The sequence below is a fragment of the Sorex fumeus genome, unplaced genomic scaffold (assembly GCF_029834395.1).
Source record: "Sorex fumeus unplaced genomic scaffold, SorFum_2.1 ptg000265l, whole genome shotgun sequence".
In the NCBI taxonomy this organism is placed as follows: Eukaryota; Metazoa; Chordata; class Mammalia; order Eulipotyphla; family Soricidae; genus Sorex; species Sorex fumeus.
In genome coordinates, this window is record NW_026606322.1 from 2,234,906 (window position 1) to 2,258,492 (window position 23,587).

Consider the following 23,587-nt stretch of genomic DNA (forward strand, 5'->3'; position numbering starts at 1 on the left):
TCTGGCTCCCTCACTTATCATGTAACCTAGGGCAACTTCCTCAACTTCTGAGTCTCAGTTTCTACTTGTATAAAATAATTTTTCCTTCATAGGACTGTTCTGAAAATCAAATTAGATTGCTCATATAAATAACAAAAGGTAGCACTTAAATGCTGAATATTCTTTATTATTTTATGTTGATTTAGCAAGTAGATGGGGAAGGACCCCAGTGGCTATGAGATTTCTGAGAAGTAATAAAACCAAGAGCTCAACACTGCAAATAGCCCACCTTGTGAGCTCAGGCCTGATAAGAATTTCACCTACAGCCAGCAACAGACCCAGAGAAGGATGAACCTCTCTGAGAGAAGTTCGAGCAGGAACAAAGGGCCAGGAAAGGAATTTCAAAGAAGATCGTTGGACCACTCCCTACTTTGCCCCAGCAGTGGACTTAGGTAGATGCCCCAAAACGAGAGCAGGTTAGGAAAACCCTATAAATGCCACCTTGAACAAAGGAAGGGAGCACATATGCTGCCCGAGCCCAAGTGCGCCCCACGTGGCTGAGCACTTGTGGCATCCAAGCACATGTCTCACCTACATCTCCTCTCTTGAGATGTGTACTTTCACACTTTCATATCTAATGCTGGGATGTGTGTCTCCAGCTTTGGAGAAGCCCACGTTCTTTGTCGAGCATGTTACTCTCTCACTTTCTCTCCCTCCTTCCCCTTCCTAAAAACCTTCAAATAAAAATCTCTTTTTATTTCACTGCTTGTCTACTCTTGAAATTCTTTCCTGAGGTGGGACTAGAACCTGGGTAAAGCTTAGGACTGACTCCTGTAAAGAGCAAATCGTTGCTCCAGCTTGAATCTGTGGCTCCCCAAGAATTCAGGTGGTGTGGATCAACTCCTTTACCAAAAAGACCAAGCAGACATCAGGTGTGGCTTGGGGGGAGGGGGGGCTCACCCATGCTGTGCAGGGGCTCATGGCAGACTTGATCAGTCCTGGACTTCACAGCCTCTGGATGACAGGGATGGATCAGGAGAAAGTGACGTCTTTCTGCCCCTCACTTCACATAATCCACCCTTGGGGCCCACGAACTTCAATGGTAGCTTTGCTCTTTCATGGTAGCTCTTTATTCTTTTTTGTTCTGGGCCATGCTTATCAGTGCTTGGATGTTACTCCTGGAATAGTGTTCAGGGGTTGTTCCTGTTAGTGTTTAGGTGACCATGTTGTGCTGGGGATCAAATCTGGGTTTTGCATATGCAAAGCATGCACTCCAACCCTTTGACCTTTGTCCCAGTCCTTTCTTTCTTTTTAAAGAAATCTAATCTTTAAGGGCTGGAGTGGGTAATCGCTAGAGCACTTAACTTGCACACAGTAAACATGGTTTCAGTCCCCAACACTCCATAAGAGCCATACCAGGAGTGATCCTGAGCACAGAGACAGGAGTAAGTCCTGAGCACAATGAAACAAAAATATCTTTATAAGACATCACGGATCCTGATGTCTAATAAAACTCCTTTTTGAGGAACATAGAATGAATGCCACTGGATATAGGGATAAGTGTCAGACTTCTGTTTGTTCCAGACTCCAGAAGAGATTAACATATATCTGAGACAGCTTAAACAAGCTAACTATATCTTGTACATGTTCCTTAGTTCTATATATATCTGTGAAAGCTAGAGATGCCAAGTAATTCTAACTCTTACCTTCTTTTTCAAAATGACTTATCATATTTCTTGGAGATAGAAGAAACATCAGTTTCATATTCTCTGTTGAAAGTGTTGATGGTTTGAAAATGTTACAGTCCTTTACCCACAAAGTGCTACCAGGAATTGAAGTCTTTCTTCTGAAATCTTATAATAATAACTTCTGTTGCCTTTCTGGTGCTATTATCTTATCTGATGCTTTTTAATATTCATTACATTTATTATTTTTCTCAATGTAAGTCCATCTGTTTTCTTTTCATAGTTCTTATTTTTCTCTTATTAATTCATTTCCTTTTTTTCCCCCCTTTTTTCTGGGCCAGAGCGGGAGCAGGCAGAGGTGGAGTGGGTAGTCACCTTCTCAGTAGTGTTCAAATCCTCTCCTGATATTTCGTGGCCAACCAGCTCAGACAGTTCATGTTAACCTACTCCCTTTTAGTAGCCTAAATCTACAACTCCATTTCTTAGGGGTAGCACGCTTAGTGTACATAAATTTGGAAAACTAAATTTATCACATAGTGTACCATAGTAAAGTAAAAGTAAAGGCCCTCCCATTGATCATCGATTTGCTCGAGCAGGCCCAGTAACGTCTCCATTGGAGACTTTGTTGTTACTGTGTCTGGCACATCGAATACGTCACGGGGAGCTTGCCAGGCTCTGCCGTGCGGGCGAGATACTCTCGGTAGCTTGCCGGGCTCTCCGAGAGGGGCGGAGGAATCGAACTCAGGTCGGCCTTGTTGGCTGCGTGCAAGGCAAACGCCCTACCGCTGTGCTATCGCTCTGAAAAAATTGGTAGACTTTTGGGACTTGATATGGCCTAGGGTGCTCTATGATAAAATATTTTGTCAGCTAAAGAAATAACATGTATATCAAATTAAATCAATGCCCTTATAATAAAATTTTAATATTTTAGTGATTATAAGAAATATATGATATATTCTATTTAGGTCATATTATGGATTTTAAGTGAATAGAATTTCTTATATGCCAGTAGTTTATATTCTTTTTATTGATAAGGAATTTTGCAACCAGGATTAGGTAAACTGTTATGTTGAATGAAGCACAAAAATTTTTATTTAAAAGTTCAATGAATTTTGTCACCTTTTGTAAAATTTTTAAAAGTTAGATGAGTGATAAATTAAACTTTGCAGTCATTTATTCATATAATTATTTGGAACAATTTAGAAGAAATTGTGTATTTATAGCTGAGTTTGTTATTCACACTGAAATGCTAGGTTTGTTAAGCAACCTAATGCATGTGTTTAATAAGTCTCTCTTTGTGAAATAAGAATTACTGAAATAAAGAATTGTTTACAATAGTGACATTACTTCCTCTGTTTGTTTTAGGTATTATTTTAGTACATGACTTAACAAATAAAAAATCATCCCAAAACTTGTACCGTTGGTCATTGGAAGCTCTCAACAGGGATTTGGTGCCAACTGGGGTCTTGGTAACAAATGGGTAAGCCCAGATTACTTTGTAATTGGTTTGAAATGTTGTGTCAATTTCAAGAATATACCCACCAAAATAACATTTTGTAAGATGTTTGATTTGCAATATTTTTTCCAGTCAATAGCTTAACAGTGACCCGGACAAAACAATAGTATTTTATTCTCTTAACTAGTGTCCTTCACAAAACATTGTAGTTAAATTTATTCTCTCAATTCTCATTTTTCACAATGTTTTTTGTGTTATATCTAAAACATTTTGCTTAATCCCAGATCATGGAGATTTTCTGCAATATTTTTCTTCTAGAAGTTTCATGGATTCTTTTATTTTTAGATCTATAATCCATTTTGAGTTAATTACAATGTGCTAGGGTTTGTTGAGATTGACTTTCATATGTGAAAGTCCATTTATCCTAAAGTCCATTTATCCTAACACCATTTGTTAGCAAGATTATCTTATTTCCGTTAAAATGCTTTTACTCCTTTGCCAAAAATCATTTGGTCATATTCACCAGTCTATTTCTCATTCTAATTCTTTTCCTTATAAATTTGTATCTTCGATACTGTCTTGGTTTTTTTTTCTTTTTCAATTTTATTTTCATGAAGTTGTTCACAGTAATTGATTACATTCAATATTTCAACACCAGCAAGCTACTGACAGTATCTCGTCTGCACGGCAAAGCCTGGCAAGCTCCCCATGACGTATTCGCTATGCCAGACACAGTAACAACAAAGTCTCACAATGGAGACGTTACTGGGCCCGCTCGAGAAAAATCAATGAACAATGGGAGGACAGTGACAGTGATTTTAACACCAATCCTACCACCATCATACCTTCCCTCCACCATTATTTAGAATTTTCTTACCACCACCCACACCTGCCACTCAGGCAGATGCTAAATAACTTATCTTGTATTGCTTGTTATGAATAGTACAGGGTGTCTAAAACTTTAAATAATTGGGATCCAGAGACAGCTCTATGGAGAACTGCTGTCTTCCAAGCTTAATTTATGAATCTCTGGCTCACGCCGTTAATACACTCAAATGGCTCCCGGAGGCAGTCCACGGGCATGACAGCCAGGACACGGGATGGGTGGGGAGGGATGGCCCATACCCGCTGCCAAGTGGCCTGGAGTTTTCAGTCACTGGTCCCGCATACCTGGGTTTTTCTACTGGAGTGTTGTGGCCGCCGGGGTTCATTTGGAGGAGGTGGAGAGAAAACGCCTGCTCCATCTGAGGTGCCCCCCGTGAAATCAGCTTGCATGGGGTTTAGAGAAATCTCTGTGGTGAACTCTGTCTTGGTTTTTTTATTATTATAATACATATTAAAAGTAGGCAATGTAATTCCTCCCACGTTATTTCTCTTCAGAATTGTTTAGCTAATTTGCTTCATTTGCCTTTCCAAAATTAGCGTGTTTGTGTGTGTGTGTGTGTGTGTGTGTGTGTGTGTGTGTGTGTCTCGGGAGGGTGGGGGGAGAGAGAGAGAGGTCAGAGAGAGAGAGAGAATATTTACAGATTTACAGATTGTATACATATTATGTTCTGGGGTACAATATCACACTTCTAAATATATGGTACTGTAACATACCTACCACCAGAGTTTCTTCAACCGCAGCACATTTAACCCCCTTCCCACTGTGTTCTTCCCTTCCCCCTCCATTCCATTATCCAAATTCTGTGATCTGAGTTCGGAGGGTTGGTTTGGTTTAGTTTGTCTTGCCTTACTTTGCTTCTTCTTAACCGAACATCAGTGAGATCCATCCTATATTTATCTTTCTCTTAATGACTTACGTCAGGTAGCATGACCCCTTCCAATTTATTAATTTTTGTTATAAAAGCCAGGATTTCATATTTTCTTTAAAATCAGTAATATTCCATGCCAGATTTCTTTCTCACTTAATCTGTTTTGGGGCTCTTAGGTTATTTCCATAGCTAGCAATATTATAAATAGCACTATTGATAACATAGGTATAAATGTATGAATGTATCTTTGTGAATTAGTGGAGTTATTTTGTTTCTTTGCTTTGGAGAGGTCCTCAGCAGTGTCAGGTATTCTCCTGATTCTGTGCTTAGGATCACATCTGGCAGGGTTTGGGAGACCATATGTGGTGCCTGGGATCTGTAGTTTTCCTTATTAAGATGTCCTTGACTGCTTTTCCTTGATGCTACTGCTGGTCTCACAAAATATGTTTGAAGAATTCCTGTCTTCTGTTTTTAGAAGAACTTGAAAATGATAGGTAATAAATTATCCCTGAAGGGTTGGTGGAATTCCAAACCATGTGACTGGGTTTTGTTTTTGAGTAAATTGCTGACTACTGTTTCATTTCCTTTTTGTAAGTGGTGAGTTCAGGTTCTTTGTTTCTTTCTGAGTCTTTCTTGGAAGGTTGTAAATTTAGTGACATAAATTTGTTCATGGTAATCTTTTCTCCCCTTTCATTTCTGTTCATATTTATTAGGGTTTGTTTTGTTTTTGTTTTTGTTAGTGAGCCTTCAACTTATCTATATTGTTAAAATTTCAACTTGAATTATATTGTTAAATGTGTTTAATCTATAGATCAAATTGAATACATTCTTTTCATCTTCCAGTTCATGAGCACAGACATCTTACCAGTTTTTAAAAGTAAATCAAAAACAGCATTTTAACATTTATCTATATGTATACTTACGGTATAACTTTAAAGGATAAGGCTTTTGAAACTTAAAGGAGAATTGTTGCAATAATTAAAATTGGCAGTGATCTTATAGAAACAGTATCTAAAAATATTTTAATCACCATGCTGTTTTCTTAAGTTTCATCTTTAGATCTTCTCTTTCCTTTAATTCAACTTTACGTGGAAGTAGAGGGCTTCTTTGTTCTATATTTTTCCTTTGTTCTGAATATTGCTGAATATATTCTGGTAGTATCTCTTCAACTATAAATGCTAAATCTTTTCTTAAATGGTAATAAAATATAAAATATAAAAGATTACGTATTTTTCATTTTCTTTGATTCCTTACTTTTTCCAAAGTGGTATTTTACATAAAATACTTAACCTGATTGTCTGTCTCTTTTTGATGTTATTATCAGACCTATTCATAATAAAAAAAAATTTATCCTATTTTCAACCTAGTATAAGATGAACAAAAAGTATTTTAAAACAATATAAAATTTAATGAAAAAAGGAAAACTGAAAATAGAAGAGAACAAATTATATTTATGACGACATGTTATATTACATATATAATTCATTAATATGTTTAATGTGCCAAAGATTACACAAGTGACAGGTGTGTATATCAGTGATAATGTTTGATTAAATGTACTATTCAAATTTTTATATGAGCCATAGTCAGTGAATATAGAAAAAGACAATAATTTCAAATACACTCAAAATTTTATTTGCTAATAAAACAGATTTCAGTTTGAGATCATGTCTCCTAAATCATAGTTAATATTGATAAAAATAATTATGGTACTGAATTCAAAGTATTATTTATCTTGATATAATAAATAGAATATAATTTGGGGGATAGGGCCACACCTGGCCATGCTCAGGGCTTATTCCTAATAAGGGCTGATGTTCTCAGGGATCACTTCTGGTAGTACTCAGGAACTATATGGGATGCCAGGGATCAATTCTGAGTTAACCGCATTTAAGACAAGCACCCTACTTGCTTTATTATCTCTGCAGACCCATAATAATATTTTTGAAGCAGGAATTTACATCGTTCAAAACCAAGCATTAACAGCTTCTGTAATATTACTGCAAAAGGCAAAAAAATGTTGTAATATTTTATATACAATGTAGGATTATTCAAAAAAATAAAAGTAATATCAAAAGAAGAAAATAAGCTGTGCTCAACTGGGTTATATTGATTAGGTTATGCAATATTTCTATAAATGTTATAAGTTGTTGGCAACCATATTTTGCTTACTTTATGTAAATTCGGCTTACATGTCAGTATCCAAACTCATTTTATTCCTCATGTGTGACTAGAATCTATTTTAATAGCATTGGAAATTTCATTCTTTTCATTAATGGAAAGAACACCAGTCTCTTCTTACTTCTTTCCTTTTACTACTCATTTTGCAGTGTAACTATTTTCTTCCCTTGTCGTATGTTGAATCTGTCTTTCCCCAGGCTATAGCATCACCTATGGTCAATTTGTTCTGGCCTTAAGCATCCCTATATTTTATTTTCCTGAAATGATCTACTTTTCTTTAATACTCGTATACAGAAATATACTCAGATACAGAGATTATGCATACTCCAGAAGGCACTCAAAAGTCTTTTTTTTTAACCTCACACAAGACTTGAGAACAGTGGATTCCTGAATTTTTCTCTCCACTGAGGGTTAAATTGCTCTGTGCATCTATGTAGAAAAATTCCTGTGCTGGTAAAGACAGAGCTTCCATCAATTCAGCCTATCCGGTCTATCTGGTGGGCACTATGTTACTAGAAGTGTCTATAAGGACTTGTGAGAACATTTGAGTGGTTAAATGAAAAATTGGAACTTAATACACAGTAAAGGTGGATTAATATATGAACAAGTAAATGAAAGTTTTTTGAAGAAAAAAAGTTTTTTGGTAATGGATAAGTAAGAGTCAATAAAGTACCATTTCAAGGTTAGACTTCTACATCAGAAATGTAAATTCTATTCTGCTTATTGTTATTTATCACAGGGATTATGACCGGGAACAGTTTGCTGATAACCAAATCCCACTGTTAGTAATAGGAACTAAATTGGACCAGATCCATGAAACCAAGCGCCATGAAGTTTTAACTAGGACTGCTTTCCTGGCTGAGGACTTCATTGCAGAGGAAATTAACTTGGTGTGTATTTTCAAAAATGCATGTTTGTATTATAATCAGGTAAAGTCAAAATATATAACTCACAAGTCATATATTCTTGAAATAATAGCTGTGCTTCAAATCAAGCTATTTAGGGTCTAATTCAAAATGTCGTGAAGATTGGAATTAATATGTATTGTCAGGTGGGCAGATCATTTCAATCTCCTTATATATTGTTCTGTTAGAGTGTTCAAACTCTATTCTATAAAATAAAATTCCTGGGCTTTTTCTTGAAAAATTTTTTTAAAATAACATCCACTGGTGGGTCACTGCTTTTTCACACTGCATCTTGATTATTCTTGTTTTAGAAAAGCCTCTTCATAAATTATAGAATTTACTTAAAGATTTCAAATCAATAACAAGAAAATTATAAACTCTAGCAATGCATGTATTATCTTACATGCATTGTCTGACATGTTCCCTTTACTTAATTACTGTTATTATACCCATTTGAAAAAGGAAAATTGAAATCACTGTGAAATGTAAGCCTAGCACTCTGATCTTAGAGCCTGTGTTTTACTATAAGCATATTAAACTTAATTCTCCTTCTAATATTTAGAATTTAAAGCTAAAATAATTCTCAGAAATCTGGATCATGGCTGTTGATACGCTGAGATGGTACCTAAGGGCAGATCATGGCCATGACAGCCAAGACCTGAAGCACTGGGGTTGCAGGGAGGGCCAGCCAGAGTCTCCACTGCTGCCTTGTGGCCTGGAGTCTTGTCCTAGAACCTGCGTACCTGGGTTTTGCTTCTGGAAGCTCATGGCCACCAGGGTTTCATATGGAGTAGGCTGAGAGGACACACCCGCTCCATCTGAGGTGCCCCCATAGAATTAGCTCGATATGGGGTCCCGAGGGATCTCTCATGAGCTGCTTTCTTCTGGAATTACTGCTGTGTCTCTGGATCACGTTCTGCCTCCGGGCACCATCTCAGCACATTGACCTTGATCCAGAGACACAGCAGTGAATCCCGGTAGACAGCAGCTTGCTGGAGTCCTTGGGGTTGTGGTTGTCACAGCCGCAATCTGCCTCCAGGTGCCATCTCAGCACATCAACGGCCTTGATCCAGAGACTCCAAAATGAATCCCAATATGGATTAGCTTCCTACAAAGATGTCTCTGGACCGCAACCATTTACAATTTTAGAATCCCAGAAGGTATGACCTCTCATGATATTCATAATAAGCAATAGAAAATAAATTATCTGGCATCTACCCCTGTCAGGCAGACTTGAATGGTGTTGGGAAAATTAAAAGAAACCATAATGCCCCAAAGTAGAAAGAGTATGGGGGGAATTGTCTGCCATAGAGGCAGGGAGAGGGCTCTGATGGGGACAAGGGGGGAGGATGCTAGGGACATTGGTGATGGAATATGTGTGCTGGTGGAGAGATGGGTATTCAATCATATGACTGAAACTCAAACATGAAAGCTTTGTAACTGTATCTCACGGTGATTCAAAAAAAAAAAAAAAGAAATGATCCAGATCAACAGTTACCCAAACTTGATGGCGTGTATCAGTAGTACTATTACCAATAGTATGTGAAAATTTTTGAGTGCCTGCCCCACAGCTTAGACTTTTTATTTTGAAGTTCTGACAGGAGGACCAGGACTTTGAAAATGACTCACATAGTTTTGACGCTTTTGTAATGTGAATTGACTTTTATGAACTATACTTAAGTCAGCCTCTCCTCTACTTAGTCAGCTTCTGACTTCCATTGTTTAATGCATTCTACTTTGCAGTGGAGGAGCCTTATTTTTAGAGCCTCCATTCTGTTAAGCTGCCATCGTTGAATATTTGAAATTCCCCAGGTCATTGGAACTGGACCATGATATTCCAGAGGATTCTTACTACATGGGATATAAAATATCTGTGTTAAAAATGAATGTTTATTTGAACATTATTTCCACAATTATGGAAATATTTATCACTAAATGCACTAATTTTTTAATGATGAAAAAATTTTTGTTGTTGAAGTAACATAATTACAATAGTGTTAACATTTGTAACTTTTGATGTACAAAGTCACTGTACCTTCACCACCACCAAAGTGCCAAAGAGCTGTCCTGATGTTACTCCTAATCAATCTTTTAGTAACCCCCTTATACTAACTTCTCGCCCCCACTGTTTGGTAATCTTGGTTCTGTAATGGAAGTCCAAGAGTTTGTATCATTTGGTACTGTCTATTATCTTTCTTTGTTTTTTATTTTTTATTTACCACATTGGAGTGCAATCATCCAGTATGGTACTTCATCTGACTTCTTTTGTTTAACATGATACCTTGACTTCCATTCATCAGTGATAAATGTATTTTATGTTACATCTATTTCTAGTACTTGGATTTCTTTGAAATTTACCTTCATGTATGTTTTTCCTACTTTACTTTCTTAGGTAGGGACATCTTTTCATTGTTAATAAGATGCAAAAATACTCAAATGTTACTTTGGCACATATCCTTAGCAGAATTTATATATAATCTTGTCCTTTCATCAGTTTATAACTTCAGGAAACAACAAGAGGCTCCTGAGGGTGCAGAGAAGGAAAATTGGATAAAATTTCAAAAAGAGAAAGAAGCAAATAGGAAGCCTTGAATTAAAAAATAAACAGAGTACCTATTAGTGCTTATATATTTGATAACTATGTGTTTACTTAAAATTACAGAAAAGTATGGTGTCAGAGAGAGAGTACAGAAGGTAGAGTATTAGCCTGTTAAGTGCCCAACCTGAGTTCGATCCCCGGCACATCTTATGATCCTCCAAACCTTCCAAGAGTGACCCCTAAGCACAGAGCCAGGATAAGCCCTGACTACCACCAGGTGTGGGCCAAACCCCCCCCACCCAAATATAATTTTTTAAAAACTTACAGAAAGTAATAGCATATATGTATACATCAAATATGAAATAAAAGTTATCACCTTTGCATAAGGAGAAGGAAAATTTGTTTAAAGTATGAAAGATAAATCATTTAAAAAATTTTTACTAAGCTGGGGCTGGAGAGATAGTACAGCAGATTGGGCACTTGCCTTGCACAGGAGTGACCTGAGTTTGATCCCTGGCACCCCATATGGTCCCCTGAGCCCACCAGAGCCCACCAGGCATGTCCCTGAGCACAGAGCTAAGAGTAAACCCTAAATACCACCATAACAAAAATATTCTGTTAACCTTATTTTGTCTAGTACAAGTTATTCTCTATTATGTCTTTATTTCTACTTAGAATCATAATCATGTGATCACAGAATCACATGACTATATTGAAGTATCTTACCTAGTTAATATTTCTTTCTCAAGTTTGGCAATCTGTTCAAAGGATTTTTTTCCGGCTTTGTCCTCAGCCATGATCAATAGCAGATGCTTTTTCTAGCTTCAAAATTCTTATTCTATAATCATGATTCTTTCAACTTTAAAATTCCATTCTAGTTTACTTGAAATTGTCAAACCTTGGGCACTTTCGTGGTAGAGAAAGTGCAATAATTTTGTACATCAAAACCACGAAAGTTAACACTATTGTAACCAATCCAATCTACAATTTTTAAAAAAATAATGATTTTAGAAGAAGACTTTCTTTCTTTCTTTCTTTCTTTCTTTCTTTCTTTCTTTCTTTTCTTTCTTTCTTTTTTCCTGTTAGATTTACTCTATGCTCATTGGGATTTAGTCAATTGATTGGGAATCATTTCTGAATTGGACATTCTGGTGACTAAGTAATTAGTACTTGTTTTTTGAAACATTCCTAACAGAAGTCTCTCCAAGGTTTGTATTTTATAAGCCACAAATGCTGTATGATTATGTTCAAGCAGTTTTCATGAAGGTACTTCTTTTTATTTAATCCATATAAGGAATCATCTTTTTAATATATTAAGTGCTTTTGTGTCTGAAAATTCAGTCTGATAGCATTTGTTAGAAGAAAGAGGAAAAGTAACTAGTTTATCAGTGTCTCCTATATACCAGACATGCATTATTTCACTTAAGTTTTACAAAAAATCCTGTGGACGGCTGGAGTGATAGTACACTTGGGAGGGCGTTTGCCTTGCATGCGGCCAACACGGGTTCGATCCTCAGAATCCCATATGGGGACAAGCACCGCCAGAGGTAATTCCTGAGTTCAGAGCCAGGAGTAGCCCTTGACCATTGTCAGATGTGACCCAAAAAGGAAAAAGAATAAAAAAAACCTTTGGCACAAATATTGTTATTCCCATTTCACAAGTGAATAAACTCAATTTAAAGATTTACCAACCTACTAGTGTGATGTAGTCTAGAAATGTTGGGCTAGGTGGTAAGCTTCAGAACTTGTTGGTTTTGAAATCCTAATGTTTCTATTTCCCTGTAAACTTTAGGCTGATTTTTATATGGTTTTGGAAAATGTATGATAATTTCCACAGAAAATGTATGATAATTTCCAGCCAAAATTTGAAATGTGAGTCTGAAGTGTTGTATGTGGATAAAATAGGTGATTGCTTTCAAAATTCACTGGAAAGGAATCAAATTGACTTTGAGTTTACAAAATAGAATAAATGCAATGCAATAATTTCCCAGGAGACATATAATCTACAACTGCAACCAAAGAAAAACATCATCTTTGCAAAGGGACTTAAATGACATACTCATACTTTGATCTTAGATGCCAGTTGAGGTAAAAATCAGAGTATTCAATCTCTTTTGGTGGCAAGTAAGTCAGTGAACAAGCAATGGCAGCACAGCACTGAAATTCCAAGGACAAAAACCGTTTAAAGTCTTTACTATTCACTGTAACTTACTGATTAGTGTTCCAGATTATTTTGACTCTTCTGGACCTCATTTTTCCCCCATCTTATAAAAATTGTATTTAATGATAATATGCCTGTTTATTATTAAATAGTGAAATTAATACATATTAATTTCACTATTTAATAGTGAAGACCTCCAGAACCAGCCACCACCATGCTGAGACCACTCTCCGCACACATGAAGGTACCGGCAGAGGAACAAAGGCACGCGGATCCCGGGGCTGAGATCTCCAAGCCTACTCGGATCGGGGCTGAGCATCCTCCACCCAGATCTTCCAAATTCCAGTAGGCGGGGGTCACACCCACCAGCTGGCCCCCTGGCGCCGTGTAATCCCATCAACGGCCAAGACTCAGAGACTATGGAAACCAGCTCCCGGAAGAAGAACAGTGCAGCCTCCTGCCCCCGCGCCTGACTGTCCTCGCCGCTGGGGCCCCTTGGAGGGGAGCGGGTTGAGCTTTCCTCCCCGCCCCAACCAGGGCTCCAGCAGCCACAGACCTCCAGAACCAGCCACCACCATGCTGAGACCACTCTCCGCACACATGAAGGTACTGGCAGAGGAACAAAGGCACGTGGATCCCGGGGCTGAGATCTCCAAGCCTACTTTGATCGGGGCTGAGCATCCTCCACCCAGATCCTCCAAATTCCAGTAGGCGGGGGTCACACCCACCAACTGGCCCCCTGGCGCTGTGTAATCCCATCAACGGCCAAGACTCAGAGACTTTAAAACCCAACTCCCGGAAGCGTGCTGCCACATTCGCGGCCGTGCGAAATCTTATCATCTCATTCCTACTTTGGACAAACTGGCAGGCTACCGTATGGAACCTGCCCACACGGCTGAGTCTGGCAAACTCCCCGTGACATACCCAATGTGCCAAATACCAGTAACAATGAAGGGTCTCATTCTCCTAACTCTGAAAGAGCCTTGAATATGGCACTTTTTTTAAAAAAATCTCAGGGCTAGGACGAAGGAGACGTTACTGCAGCCTGCTCGAGGCAATCGACGAATAACAGGATGGTTGTGATTAATACATATTAAAAGTTTGTTCTAACTTCTTATAAATAACAAAAGATGTAACTTTTAAAAATATTTTTAATATATTACATAGTTAAACTGTTTAATACTATATTGTCAATTATTTATTATCTTTATAACATTCCAAGAGAAGTAGTACCTTGCATCCAATGAGTGAGAAATTCCTGGCATTTGTTCTTTTTATTCCCAATTCCTTATTTTCATACATCCTGCTATTTGTGTCAACTGCCTAAAACTTGGTTAAATATAGTACTAAAAAGTGAAGTGTTAAATATTTTAATGGCTCAATTTCTGCTTTCCAGGTTAAATATAGATAAGTCACCTCATAAGTATTTTGGTTTTGTTACTAATACAGTGTTCACAATTTTGTATTCATTTATGAACTGCTTGATAATATAGTTGTCTCCATTCTTGATAAAATTGGACACTTACATTGGTTCAGCATTCTCCAGAGTTGTTTAAATAGTTAAAAGTTAGGACCTTTTTTTCCTATAGTCCTTCTGCTGCGCATCGTTATATGAAAATTAGTTCAGTATCTTATGAGAACTTTATAATATTTTGCTATAGAAATATGCAGCAGGAGCATAATAGCAAAGGGCTTATGCTTTCTAATTTTTAATTGTGACTCTTATATTTTTATCTTTTAGGACTGCACAAATCCACGATATTTAGCTGCAGGTTCTTCCAATGCTGTCAAGCTCAGTAGGTTTTTTGATAAGGTAATGGCTTCAATTAAGTTATTTTAAGCTTAATTTATATCAAAAGAGTTTAAATTCTTTGTACAATGTTTTTTGTCCCATTATTCCTTTGTCCTGAACTTCATGACCGAATAATACTTGTTTTGATCTCTCTTATCTGTTGATGTAATTGCTCAAGGCCAGCTGACGTATTTATTCTATCATCAGTGTTTTCTAAGCAAAGGATGAAAGCTACTTGGTTTGAAGTAGGTTTATTTAAAAAGGTACCCAATTCCCTTCCATAAAGCAATTTCTTTCCCCATTTTCTACTCTTGTATGTGTTCACTCCTCCCTTACACTCAACAAAAGAAACACTAAACTGTGGAACATTACAGAATTAAAATCCTGAGTCCTTTTTGCATTCCCAGCTATTATTTTCCACATAAACATTGCTACTATTCAGATTATAGCATCGACTTGATTTCATAATATTTTATAATATTTACATATGGGAAATTTTGCATTCCAGCTTTTTACCCTTTGCTATCGTCTGTTGTCCTGATCAGAATGAAAATGTAGGATGACTCAGCATATTAGAGTGGAGTTTATCTTTCTTTCATGAGGTCCTACAGCTGTACTGCACATAGTATCGTCAAACTTAAATTTTTTGCTCCGTGTTGACAATGTATAAATGTCAATGTATTTTGATATGTATTACTAAAAATTTCCTCCTCATAACTTTTTTGAATCAATTTTCTTTTAGCTGTTTAAGGATCTAATATTTTACCCTTTTGTCCAATATATCAATAAAATAAGCCCCATACCTGTTTCTGTGTGACATTAGACCTCTTGGAAATTTTTGCATCATTGCAGAACTTCCCCTCAGCATTAAGATATTGATCCCCTCAGTTCTCAGATTCCCTCAGGCTGAGTAAGTGGCAGCCTCTTCCATTTACCCTAGGGAGGTGTATAAACACTATCATTTTATAACAGTACCATGACTTGGAAGTTGGGAAGCCTACTGTGAACCAGATTTTCTTTTCATATTGTTTTCAAGGTTAAAATATATGAATTTCCCTTTGGTTCAGATCCTCAACTTACATCTGATAAGAAATTCTATCCCCTAGGAACAATATACTAATGCTCTGTGTCTCAGGTGAAAAATCCCAGTTTTAGACAGAGAAAGAATCCAAATTTTTATTAAAAAAAAAAAAATACATATTAGAGAGCCAGAGAGATAGTATAGTGTGTAGGTACTTACTTTGCATGTGTCTGACCCAGGTTTGATCCTTAACACCCCATAAGCCCCAAAAACAGAAAATAAGAGAAAATGTTAAGTCTGCCTTGATGAGGAGTGATCCCAGAGTGTAAAGCCAGGAGTAAGCCCTGAGAACAGGTGGGTATTGCCAAAAAGTCGATATATGTGTATATATATGCATATTAGCTAGAAATGAACTCCATAACTCCTTTAGTTTGCTTTGTTTTCCAAATGATCAACTAAGGATAGTTCTAAATTTGCTGAATTAAGGGTGCAGATTAAGTTCTTAATAAGTTAATAGATTGCTTTTAATGTTTTGATATTTCTCACCCTTAAGGAGTTACAGTATTTATCACTGTTTGCTAGAGGCAAATTCCTCTTTGAGTGGTAGTAAATAGGCTTTGCTTTTTACCTTTTGAATTCTGTTAGGTATCTTTTAGGACCAACTGCTAGAAAACACAGAACCAAATTTGCTGTCATTAAAATTGCTAATTACGTCTTTCTCTAATAAGTTGTTTCTGTTTATATTTTGATCTGTTGTTTAATACTTGTACACTATAAGAGCCTCCTTATGAAAATACTCTTCTAATACAGAACATTTTCTTCATTGTACTAATATCTATGACCACTGAAAAATATCTTAATTTGGATATATGCCTATTGTTCCATCAGTAGTCATTGCAGTAGCTACTTTTTCTGGCATGCTAAATCCTTAAAATCTTTCTTTTTCACAGGTCATAGAGAAGAGATACTTTTTAAAAGAAGGTAATCAGGTCAGTATCTTTTCATAATAAAATGCATCATTAAATTTGAAGAGAGGTGATTTCTAAGTGTATTTATATAGGTAATTAAAAATGAAAAAAGTGAGGGAAGTCCTTTGTAGCCATAAGCAACTGTCCTGTTAACTACAAAAACAATTCAACCAAGGGTACAATCTAAGAAGGGAAAAAAAGGATATACGAATCAGATTACAGTTTAAAATGATAGAAAAATATAATTTTTTCTTCTTTTGCTTGATATTCAGAGGCTGACACAATGCAAACAGTTCATTAAAAAGTCCAATAGAAGACATTATGAAAATCACTTTCATTCTCTTTGATTTAACGAACAACAGGATGGTCGTGATCACCCATTTATTAGCAAGTGTTTTCCACCTTGGTACAATTTATTTTTATTACTTAATCTGCGTAAGTTTTCTAAGTAAAGCCTCAGAATGGTAGTTTTTTAAGTATCACAGGCCAACATACAAAAACAAAAAAATAAGAGGGAAATGTTAAGGCTGCCTGCATGAAACTTAAATGTGATTATCTCCCTTGCCTACAGATTCCAGGCTTTTCTGATCGAAAAAGATTTGGAGGAGGAACATTAAAGAGCCTTCATTATGACTGAATTACACTCACCCTTTGGAAGAGTGAGCAATCAGCGAAAGTTTTCCACAGTCGTCCTTTTACTCTGCTGATTATTAATGTCTCGGCCTTTCAACAAAATCATCTTAAAATGCTACCCGTCAGCCTCACCATTTTAATGGAAAGTGAAAGGAAGCGACAGTGTGGGAGGTCCAAACTTGTCCCCATTTTCTCTGTTCCTCACCTTTCTGTCCCTGTTTATAGGTTACATAAAAGCCTTGTGGATACATGAGGATGTTGTCAGATGCCGTAAATGAGCAGTGACAAAGTGGTGCAGAGAAAATTTACTCTTGCTTAGAACTGGAGGATTTTTATAGGTCTGTAATTTTCCCACACTCATTGCTGAAGGCTTAATTAAGTACTTCAAAAATGTGTCTCTATTGTTTTACCTTCTCGAGGGGAAAGGTTATGTTAACCAGCCCTGAATTGTCCACCCCAAATAATCTCTGTCATTTTCAAAGAAGCAAAATGGTGTTATTTAATTGTCTCCACCCTCATCACACATGAGAATGCCTAATAATAGTAACCCTGTCTCCCCCTCCTCTCCTTTGCAAATGGCTCAGTGGCTGGAAGAGGCGGACTAATAGCTAGAGTTAAATATAAATAGATTATTAATACATAGAGAACAGCAGTACCAGAAAAGAAGAATTCTATAAGAAATTGACAGCCCACTAAATCCTTCACTCATCAGGCTACAGCTGTCTGCATTTTCATTGTTTTCTGTTTGGATATAGATAGGGTAAAATCGAAGACCTGTGCAAGAATAGCAGAGAAATTTCCTCCCCCTTTTTCCTGGGAGGGGAATTGGGGGAGTCATCCACATAGTTCTCAGGAACCCCCAGCAGCCGCTCCCAGCAATAAGACAGTTTGATGCTAGGACCTGAGGCCGTGGTACTGCTTGGTCCCTGTAGTGCCATGGACCAGCAGGGATACCCCATCAGTGCTCAGCAGCCTCCAGTGCTCTAGCCACTGATGCCTGCGGGCCTCTAGGGCTACACCAAGCAATGCTTAGGAGGTCGTGCAATGCTAGGGATGAAATATTCTCTGTGTCTACAATGTAATTTTGGAAAGAAGTAAAAAGGCGTACCACAGCAAAATTTACATGAATTATGGACTAGAAGTTTTAGATTTCATGACCCATCAGGTTGGGAGGTGGGGTGGAGGAATGGGTTTATGTGCACAATTGTTCAGTGTTACTTTTATTTTAACCATCTTATTTTGCTTTTCTGACCTCTCTGCTCTCATTCTTTTCAATATTTTAACCTGGTTTGCAAAAACAAATTGACCGCCTCATCCAATGCACCTTTATATCCACAGTCTTTCTCTGGTTCTGCTGCTGATTGTTAAAATAAAATAACAAATATACAGTTTTGCATTCTCATTCTTAAAACTGGAAGAGGAAACTACTTTCTGTTCCATTTGAATTAGATTTTACAAGTACTTTGAAAGAGGATTTTAAAATAAGAATGCCAGAGTGCTCTTTTAGAGGGACAATCTAAAATGCTTCCCTTCAGCCTCACCTTTTTATTTATTTATTTTTTAATTTTTCTTAGTGAAACACCTTAGGGTACAGCTGTAGACTTACAGATTTTTGTGCTTGGGTTTCAATTATACAATGATCGAGTACCCATCCCTCCACCAGTGCCCATTTTCCACCACCACTGATCCCAGTACCCCAGCCTCCCCTTTTTAATGGAATGTTTAAATGGAAATATGGGAAAGGATGTTTGGAGCACTTTTCACCAGGTAAAATATTCCCTAGTCTTTCTTAACATCCTCCTCCACAAGAGATGATCCTAGTTCCTTGTTTATTTCTGACATAAAGGAGAACTATGCAAATCAAGATCTGTGTGTGGAATTTGGCATAAATGTGTTGTGATAGGGCTGTGTAGAAACCAAATAATATGCAAAGACCTAAACCAACTAAAGTTCTTTGTGTTCCTCATCTAAAAATTAAAATCAAACGGTAGGTCCAGTATCCAACTAAGGAGAACCTACATTTATAGCCTCCTGCAATGACTGCAAATTCTTTTTTTAAAAAAAATAATTTGGGGGGCTGTGGTGCCGCCAGCAGGTCAATCTGTACCTGTGAGGCAAGTGTGTCAGCAACCTCATGGCGCCTTCAGACTTCCAGAGACCCCGAAATTACTGCTGTGCCTTTGGCCAGACCCCAAAAACCTGGGGCAAACTTTACCAAGAAAGTAAACGGCCAAAAGTTAGGTAAGTGGGAGACACAACCACAAACCACTTCCAGCTGAGGTGGTAGTTTATATAATTGGAGGCAAGGCCTCTCTGGTTCCTGATCTAACTGTTTAATGGCCATGATCCCTGAGACTCAGAAACAAATCTTGAAACCCAGCAGCTTTTGGCAGAAATGCATGTGGACCGCTCAGTAGGTTACTGTTGCCGGGCCACCCCAATGGGGAAAGGATGTTGTCCCTCCACCTGATCCTCCTAGACAGCTCGGTGAATGCCATCTTCCAGAAGCCATTGGACAATTTGGTTTCGACCCAATGTGACGAGACACACAGGGCCTCACGGGATGGGGGTGGAGCTGGCCCTTTCCTCCTTGTCCCAACGAGACCATGAGCCGGCCCTTTCCTCCCCATCCCAACGAGACCCCAGTCACCACCCATGAACGGCCTCTATGGCTCCTGATTAAGCTGCTTACTGGCTATGATCCCAGAGACTCAGGAACAAATCTCAGAACCTAGCAGGTTTTGGCAAGAAATCCCTCCAGATTTAATTGTTGAAATTTCGAAATTTCAAAATCACGCAGCCACTACTGCAGCCATGCAGCATCATATGTTATTCATAAACAGTAATAGAAAACAAATTTTCTACTGTTGCCTTTTCAGCAGATCTGAGTGTTGGGATAAAATCCCAAATAATAATGGTGGGCGTGGTGTGGGAATGTTGAGTGTAATCAAAGTATAAGGTAAGGTAAAGGTAAAGGCCCTCCCGTTGATCGTCGATTTGCTCGAGCGGGCCCAGTAGCGTCTCCATTGGAGATTTTGTTGTTACTGTGTCTGGCATATCGAATATGACACGGGGAGCTTGCCAGGCTCTGCTGTGCGGGCGAGATACTCTCGGTAGCTTGCCAGGCTCTCCGAGAGGGGCGGAGGAATCGAACTCGGGTCGGCCATGTTGGCCGCTTGTAAGGCGAACGCCCTACCTCTGTGCTATCGCTCCAGCCCAATCAAAGTATAGAGAGAGTAATTTGGAAATCATCTGCCCCACATGTATGGGGAATGTGTGGGATGGGGGTATACTGGGGATTTTGGTGGTGGATAGTGGGCACTGGTGAAGGTATAGGTGTTTCATTGTATGACCGAGACTTAAACCTAAAAGCTTTGTAACTGACCTTACAGTGATTCAATATATAAAATTATAAAAAATGGGAAAAAAAAGTAAGGCAGAGTTCATGCACAGTTCAATCAGCCTAATCAGTGGCTGAATAAATAGCAGTACTCCTACATAAAAAAATAAAAATAATAATTTTGACTAACACAAATTCTAAACCAAAATTTTAATTAATCACATATTAATTCAGAATGGTAGCTGAAGTATCAGTGAACAAGGATGGAAGGAAAGCTCCCATATAGACTGGAGATAATCCCTTTTGCCAAAAAAGAAGCCCCATCATGGAGTAACACACTAACTGGAAGAGATTTCTCAGGTGTGCGCTTTGCCCAGTAAATATGACACAGCCTTGTGATCCAAGAGTTATAAGACTGGAACAGGAAATAAAGGAATTATAGGCATAAATAGGGGACAGAGTCACAATAGGCATCATTTAGGTAATCTCTCACAAACTTTCATTTGGTATCCAGTTGCCATAGTAACTCACCATTTTGACAACCTATTCCCAATTTGACTGCTGAATGTCAAATATTTGATTGCAGTTATAGTAGTAATACCAGCAGGTACTATTTTGGAAATTTCTTACAATTTGGCTGGTGGATGCCATATTATAGTTATTTTCACACACTGCTCCATGAACCGGTACTTCTGCAAGTGTACATTGAAAACCACTTCCATACTGGATTTGTCTTAGTAGCAGACCGTGAAGTCAAATTGATATGGTGAGTGTCACCTATGCTTATGCTGACCTAATAGCTAGCAGCCCCTTCATACTACATTTAACTGCTAGCAAGGAAACCTCACCTTGTAAACCTCAGAAAACACCTTGCATAGCCCAGGAGATAACAGAAGGGTTAAGATGCTTGCCTTGCATGGGCCCAATCCCAGTTCGACCCCAGCGCTACATATGAGCCTCCAAGCACCACTCTGAGCCATCCCTAAACACAGAGTTAGGAGCCAGCCCTGAGTACTGCTGGTTGTGGCCCAAAAACAGAAACAATGCACATTTCAGATCTTCCGAACCATAGATAGCCAACAAAGGGGGGGGGGGGGGAGGAGCTCCTATTTTTCTTCTACTTCTCACTCAACCCTGTGAATATTTTTTTTAGTTTGGGGGCCGCACCTAGTGGTGCTCGGTAGTGATATCTGGCTCTGTGCTCAGGAATCATTCCTGGAAGTACTCAGGAAACCATTTTAAATGTGAGGAATCAAAGCTGGTTCACCTTCATGCAAAGCAAGCACCCCACCCACTGTACTCAGGCCTTTCAACTTACTCTTAACCCACACCCTACAATTTCTCCAGCCATGTCCAGACCTGTGTGACCACAACAGATCATTGAATCTCTGGTTACAACTCAGATCCTCTAAATCTAGACCACTAACAGCCTCTATGCATTTTATTTTGAACCTCAAATCACTCCCAGGACATTTGACTTTGGTGCACAGTTTTGTACCCCTGGTTGTCCTTGGTATACAGTTACTCCTGTGCACTCTTGTGCTCATACTCCTGGTCTCTCTTCTATGGAAACCAGATGAATGCCCCAAGCATCAGCAATCTTGTACCTCAGGTCACCACCTACCCCCAGCCCCTAAGGCCTGTTGAAACTTGTCATAGAGCTTTTACAGGCACCTGTGACTGCATAGCCCTGGTCAGCATCCAGGCCTGCTCAAACATGGTACATAGGGCCCTGGGGCATTGGTAAACTTGAACCTGGGGTCACAACCCAGCTGTGTTTGAACTTGATGTACAGGTGTCCCTGGCACTCGAGATCTAACTATCGGTCACTACCCAGGACTATCCAACTTTGGTGCACTGGTATTCCTGCGCACCTACAAATTTGAACATTCAGTTCAGACAGAGTCAAATATGATCCCTCTCAGATCTTACAAAACACAATTCCATACTACGTGATACATTGGCACTACAGTTGCTGCTAAGTGCTTGTAAATACAAAACCCACATAACAACAAATATCTGACCGGTATTTCATCTGCTAGTGGGCATTTGAGACCATCAGCCTCTAGTTGCTGCCCAGTTCCACTTGACTTTGACACCACAGCCACTCTGGTCGCTGAGCAGTTGAACCTTCCATTGCTGTTTAGGCTGGTAGCACCTTGGTGCAGGAGTTGCTTACAGACCACTTGTGACCACAAATTCCCGGTAGTCATTCAGGACTACACAAACTCAAAGGCACAGCAACTCTCTGGAATTTGCAATTACAAATCCAGTATCATCACCCAGACCTGCTTGAGCACTGAACCTCACCCCTTGGCCTGGCCTAGCTCAAGACAAATGAAGAAATGGAGATATTCAAACATGATGATGGATGAAGGAAAATTTTGGAAAAAACAAGCACAACTGAGCATTCTAAACTTCCTGATGAAGTCTTTAAAGAAATGATGGTAATTATGTTTGCTGAAATGGGGAAAATCAATGGAGAAATACTTCAACAAGGACAGGGAAAGCAATGAGAAAAACTCAAAGAGAAATCATTGTCACTGTCCTCCCGTTGTTCATCAATTTGCTTGAGCGGGCCCAGTAACGTCTCCATCGTGAGACTTGTTGTTACTGTGTTTGGCATATGGAATACGTCACGGGTAGCTTGCCAGGCTCTGCCGTGTGGGCGAGATACTCTTGGTAGCTTGCCGGGCTCTCCGAGAGGGGCAGAGGAATCGAACTCAGGTCTTGAGTTAAATACAGGGGCTGTACTTAAAATGAAAGGATTGAACAGCAGGATCAGACGCAAAAGAATGACTCAGTAAGCTTGAAGAATAAGGTAGAGGAAATTATCAAAAAATAAAACGAGTGAAGGGTCCATTATTAGATTAGTTGGAAATGAACACTCTGGACAGGAACTGAGTGTTGAAAGTAGATAAAGGGATATTCATGATAACCTTTCAGCATCTGTATTGCAAACCATAATGCCTAAAATGAGAGAGAAAAAGAGAGAGAAGAGAGGTGTCTGCCATAGAGGCAGGCAGGTGTAGAAGTGGGGGCCTCAGAAGAGTGAGAGGGAAACGGGGCACTGATGCTAGGAAATTATACTGGTGGAGGGATGAGTGTCAGAACATTGTATGACTGACCCAATCATGAACAGCTTTGTATAAATAAATAAAAATTTGTTAAAA

The 23,587-nt window shown here is 38.5% G+C and overlaps 1 protein-coding gene across 1 annotated transcript in view; it reads left to right on the plus strand.

Annotated features, from left to right (window-relative positions):
• RABL3 (RAB, member of RAS oncogene family like 3) overlaps positions 1-18,477 on the plus strand; it is a 43,731-nt gene extending 25,254 nt beyond the window's left edge. Inside the window, exons 4-8 of the mRNA XM_056109341.1 lie at positions 3,030-3,144; positions 7,795-7,945; positions 14,402-14,473; positions 16,424-16,462; positions 17,013-18,477. Of these exons, the coding sequence (XP_055965316.1) occupies positions 3,030-3,144; positions 7,795-7,945; positions 14,402-14,473; positions 16,424-16,462; positions 17,013-17,078 (443 nt within the window). The 3' untranslated portion in view covers positions 17,079-18,477. The remainder of the gene's footprint in view (positions 1-3,029; positions 3,145-7,794; positions 7,946-14,401; positions 14,474-16,423; positions 16,463-17,012) is intronic.
• Positions 18,478-23,587: the final 5,110 nt, after the last annotated feature.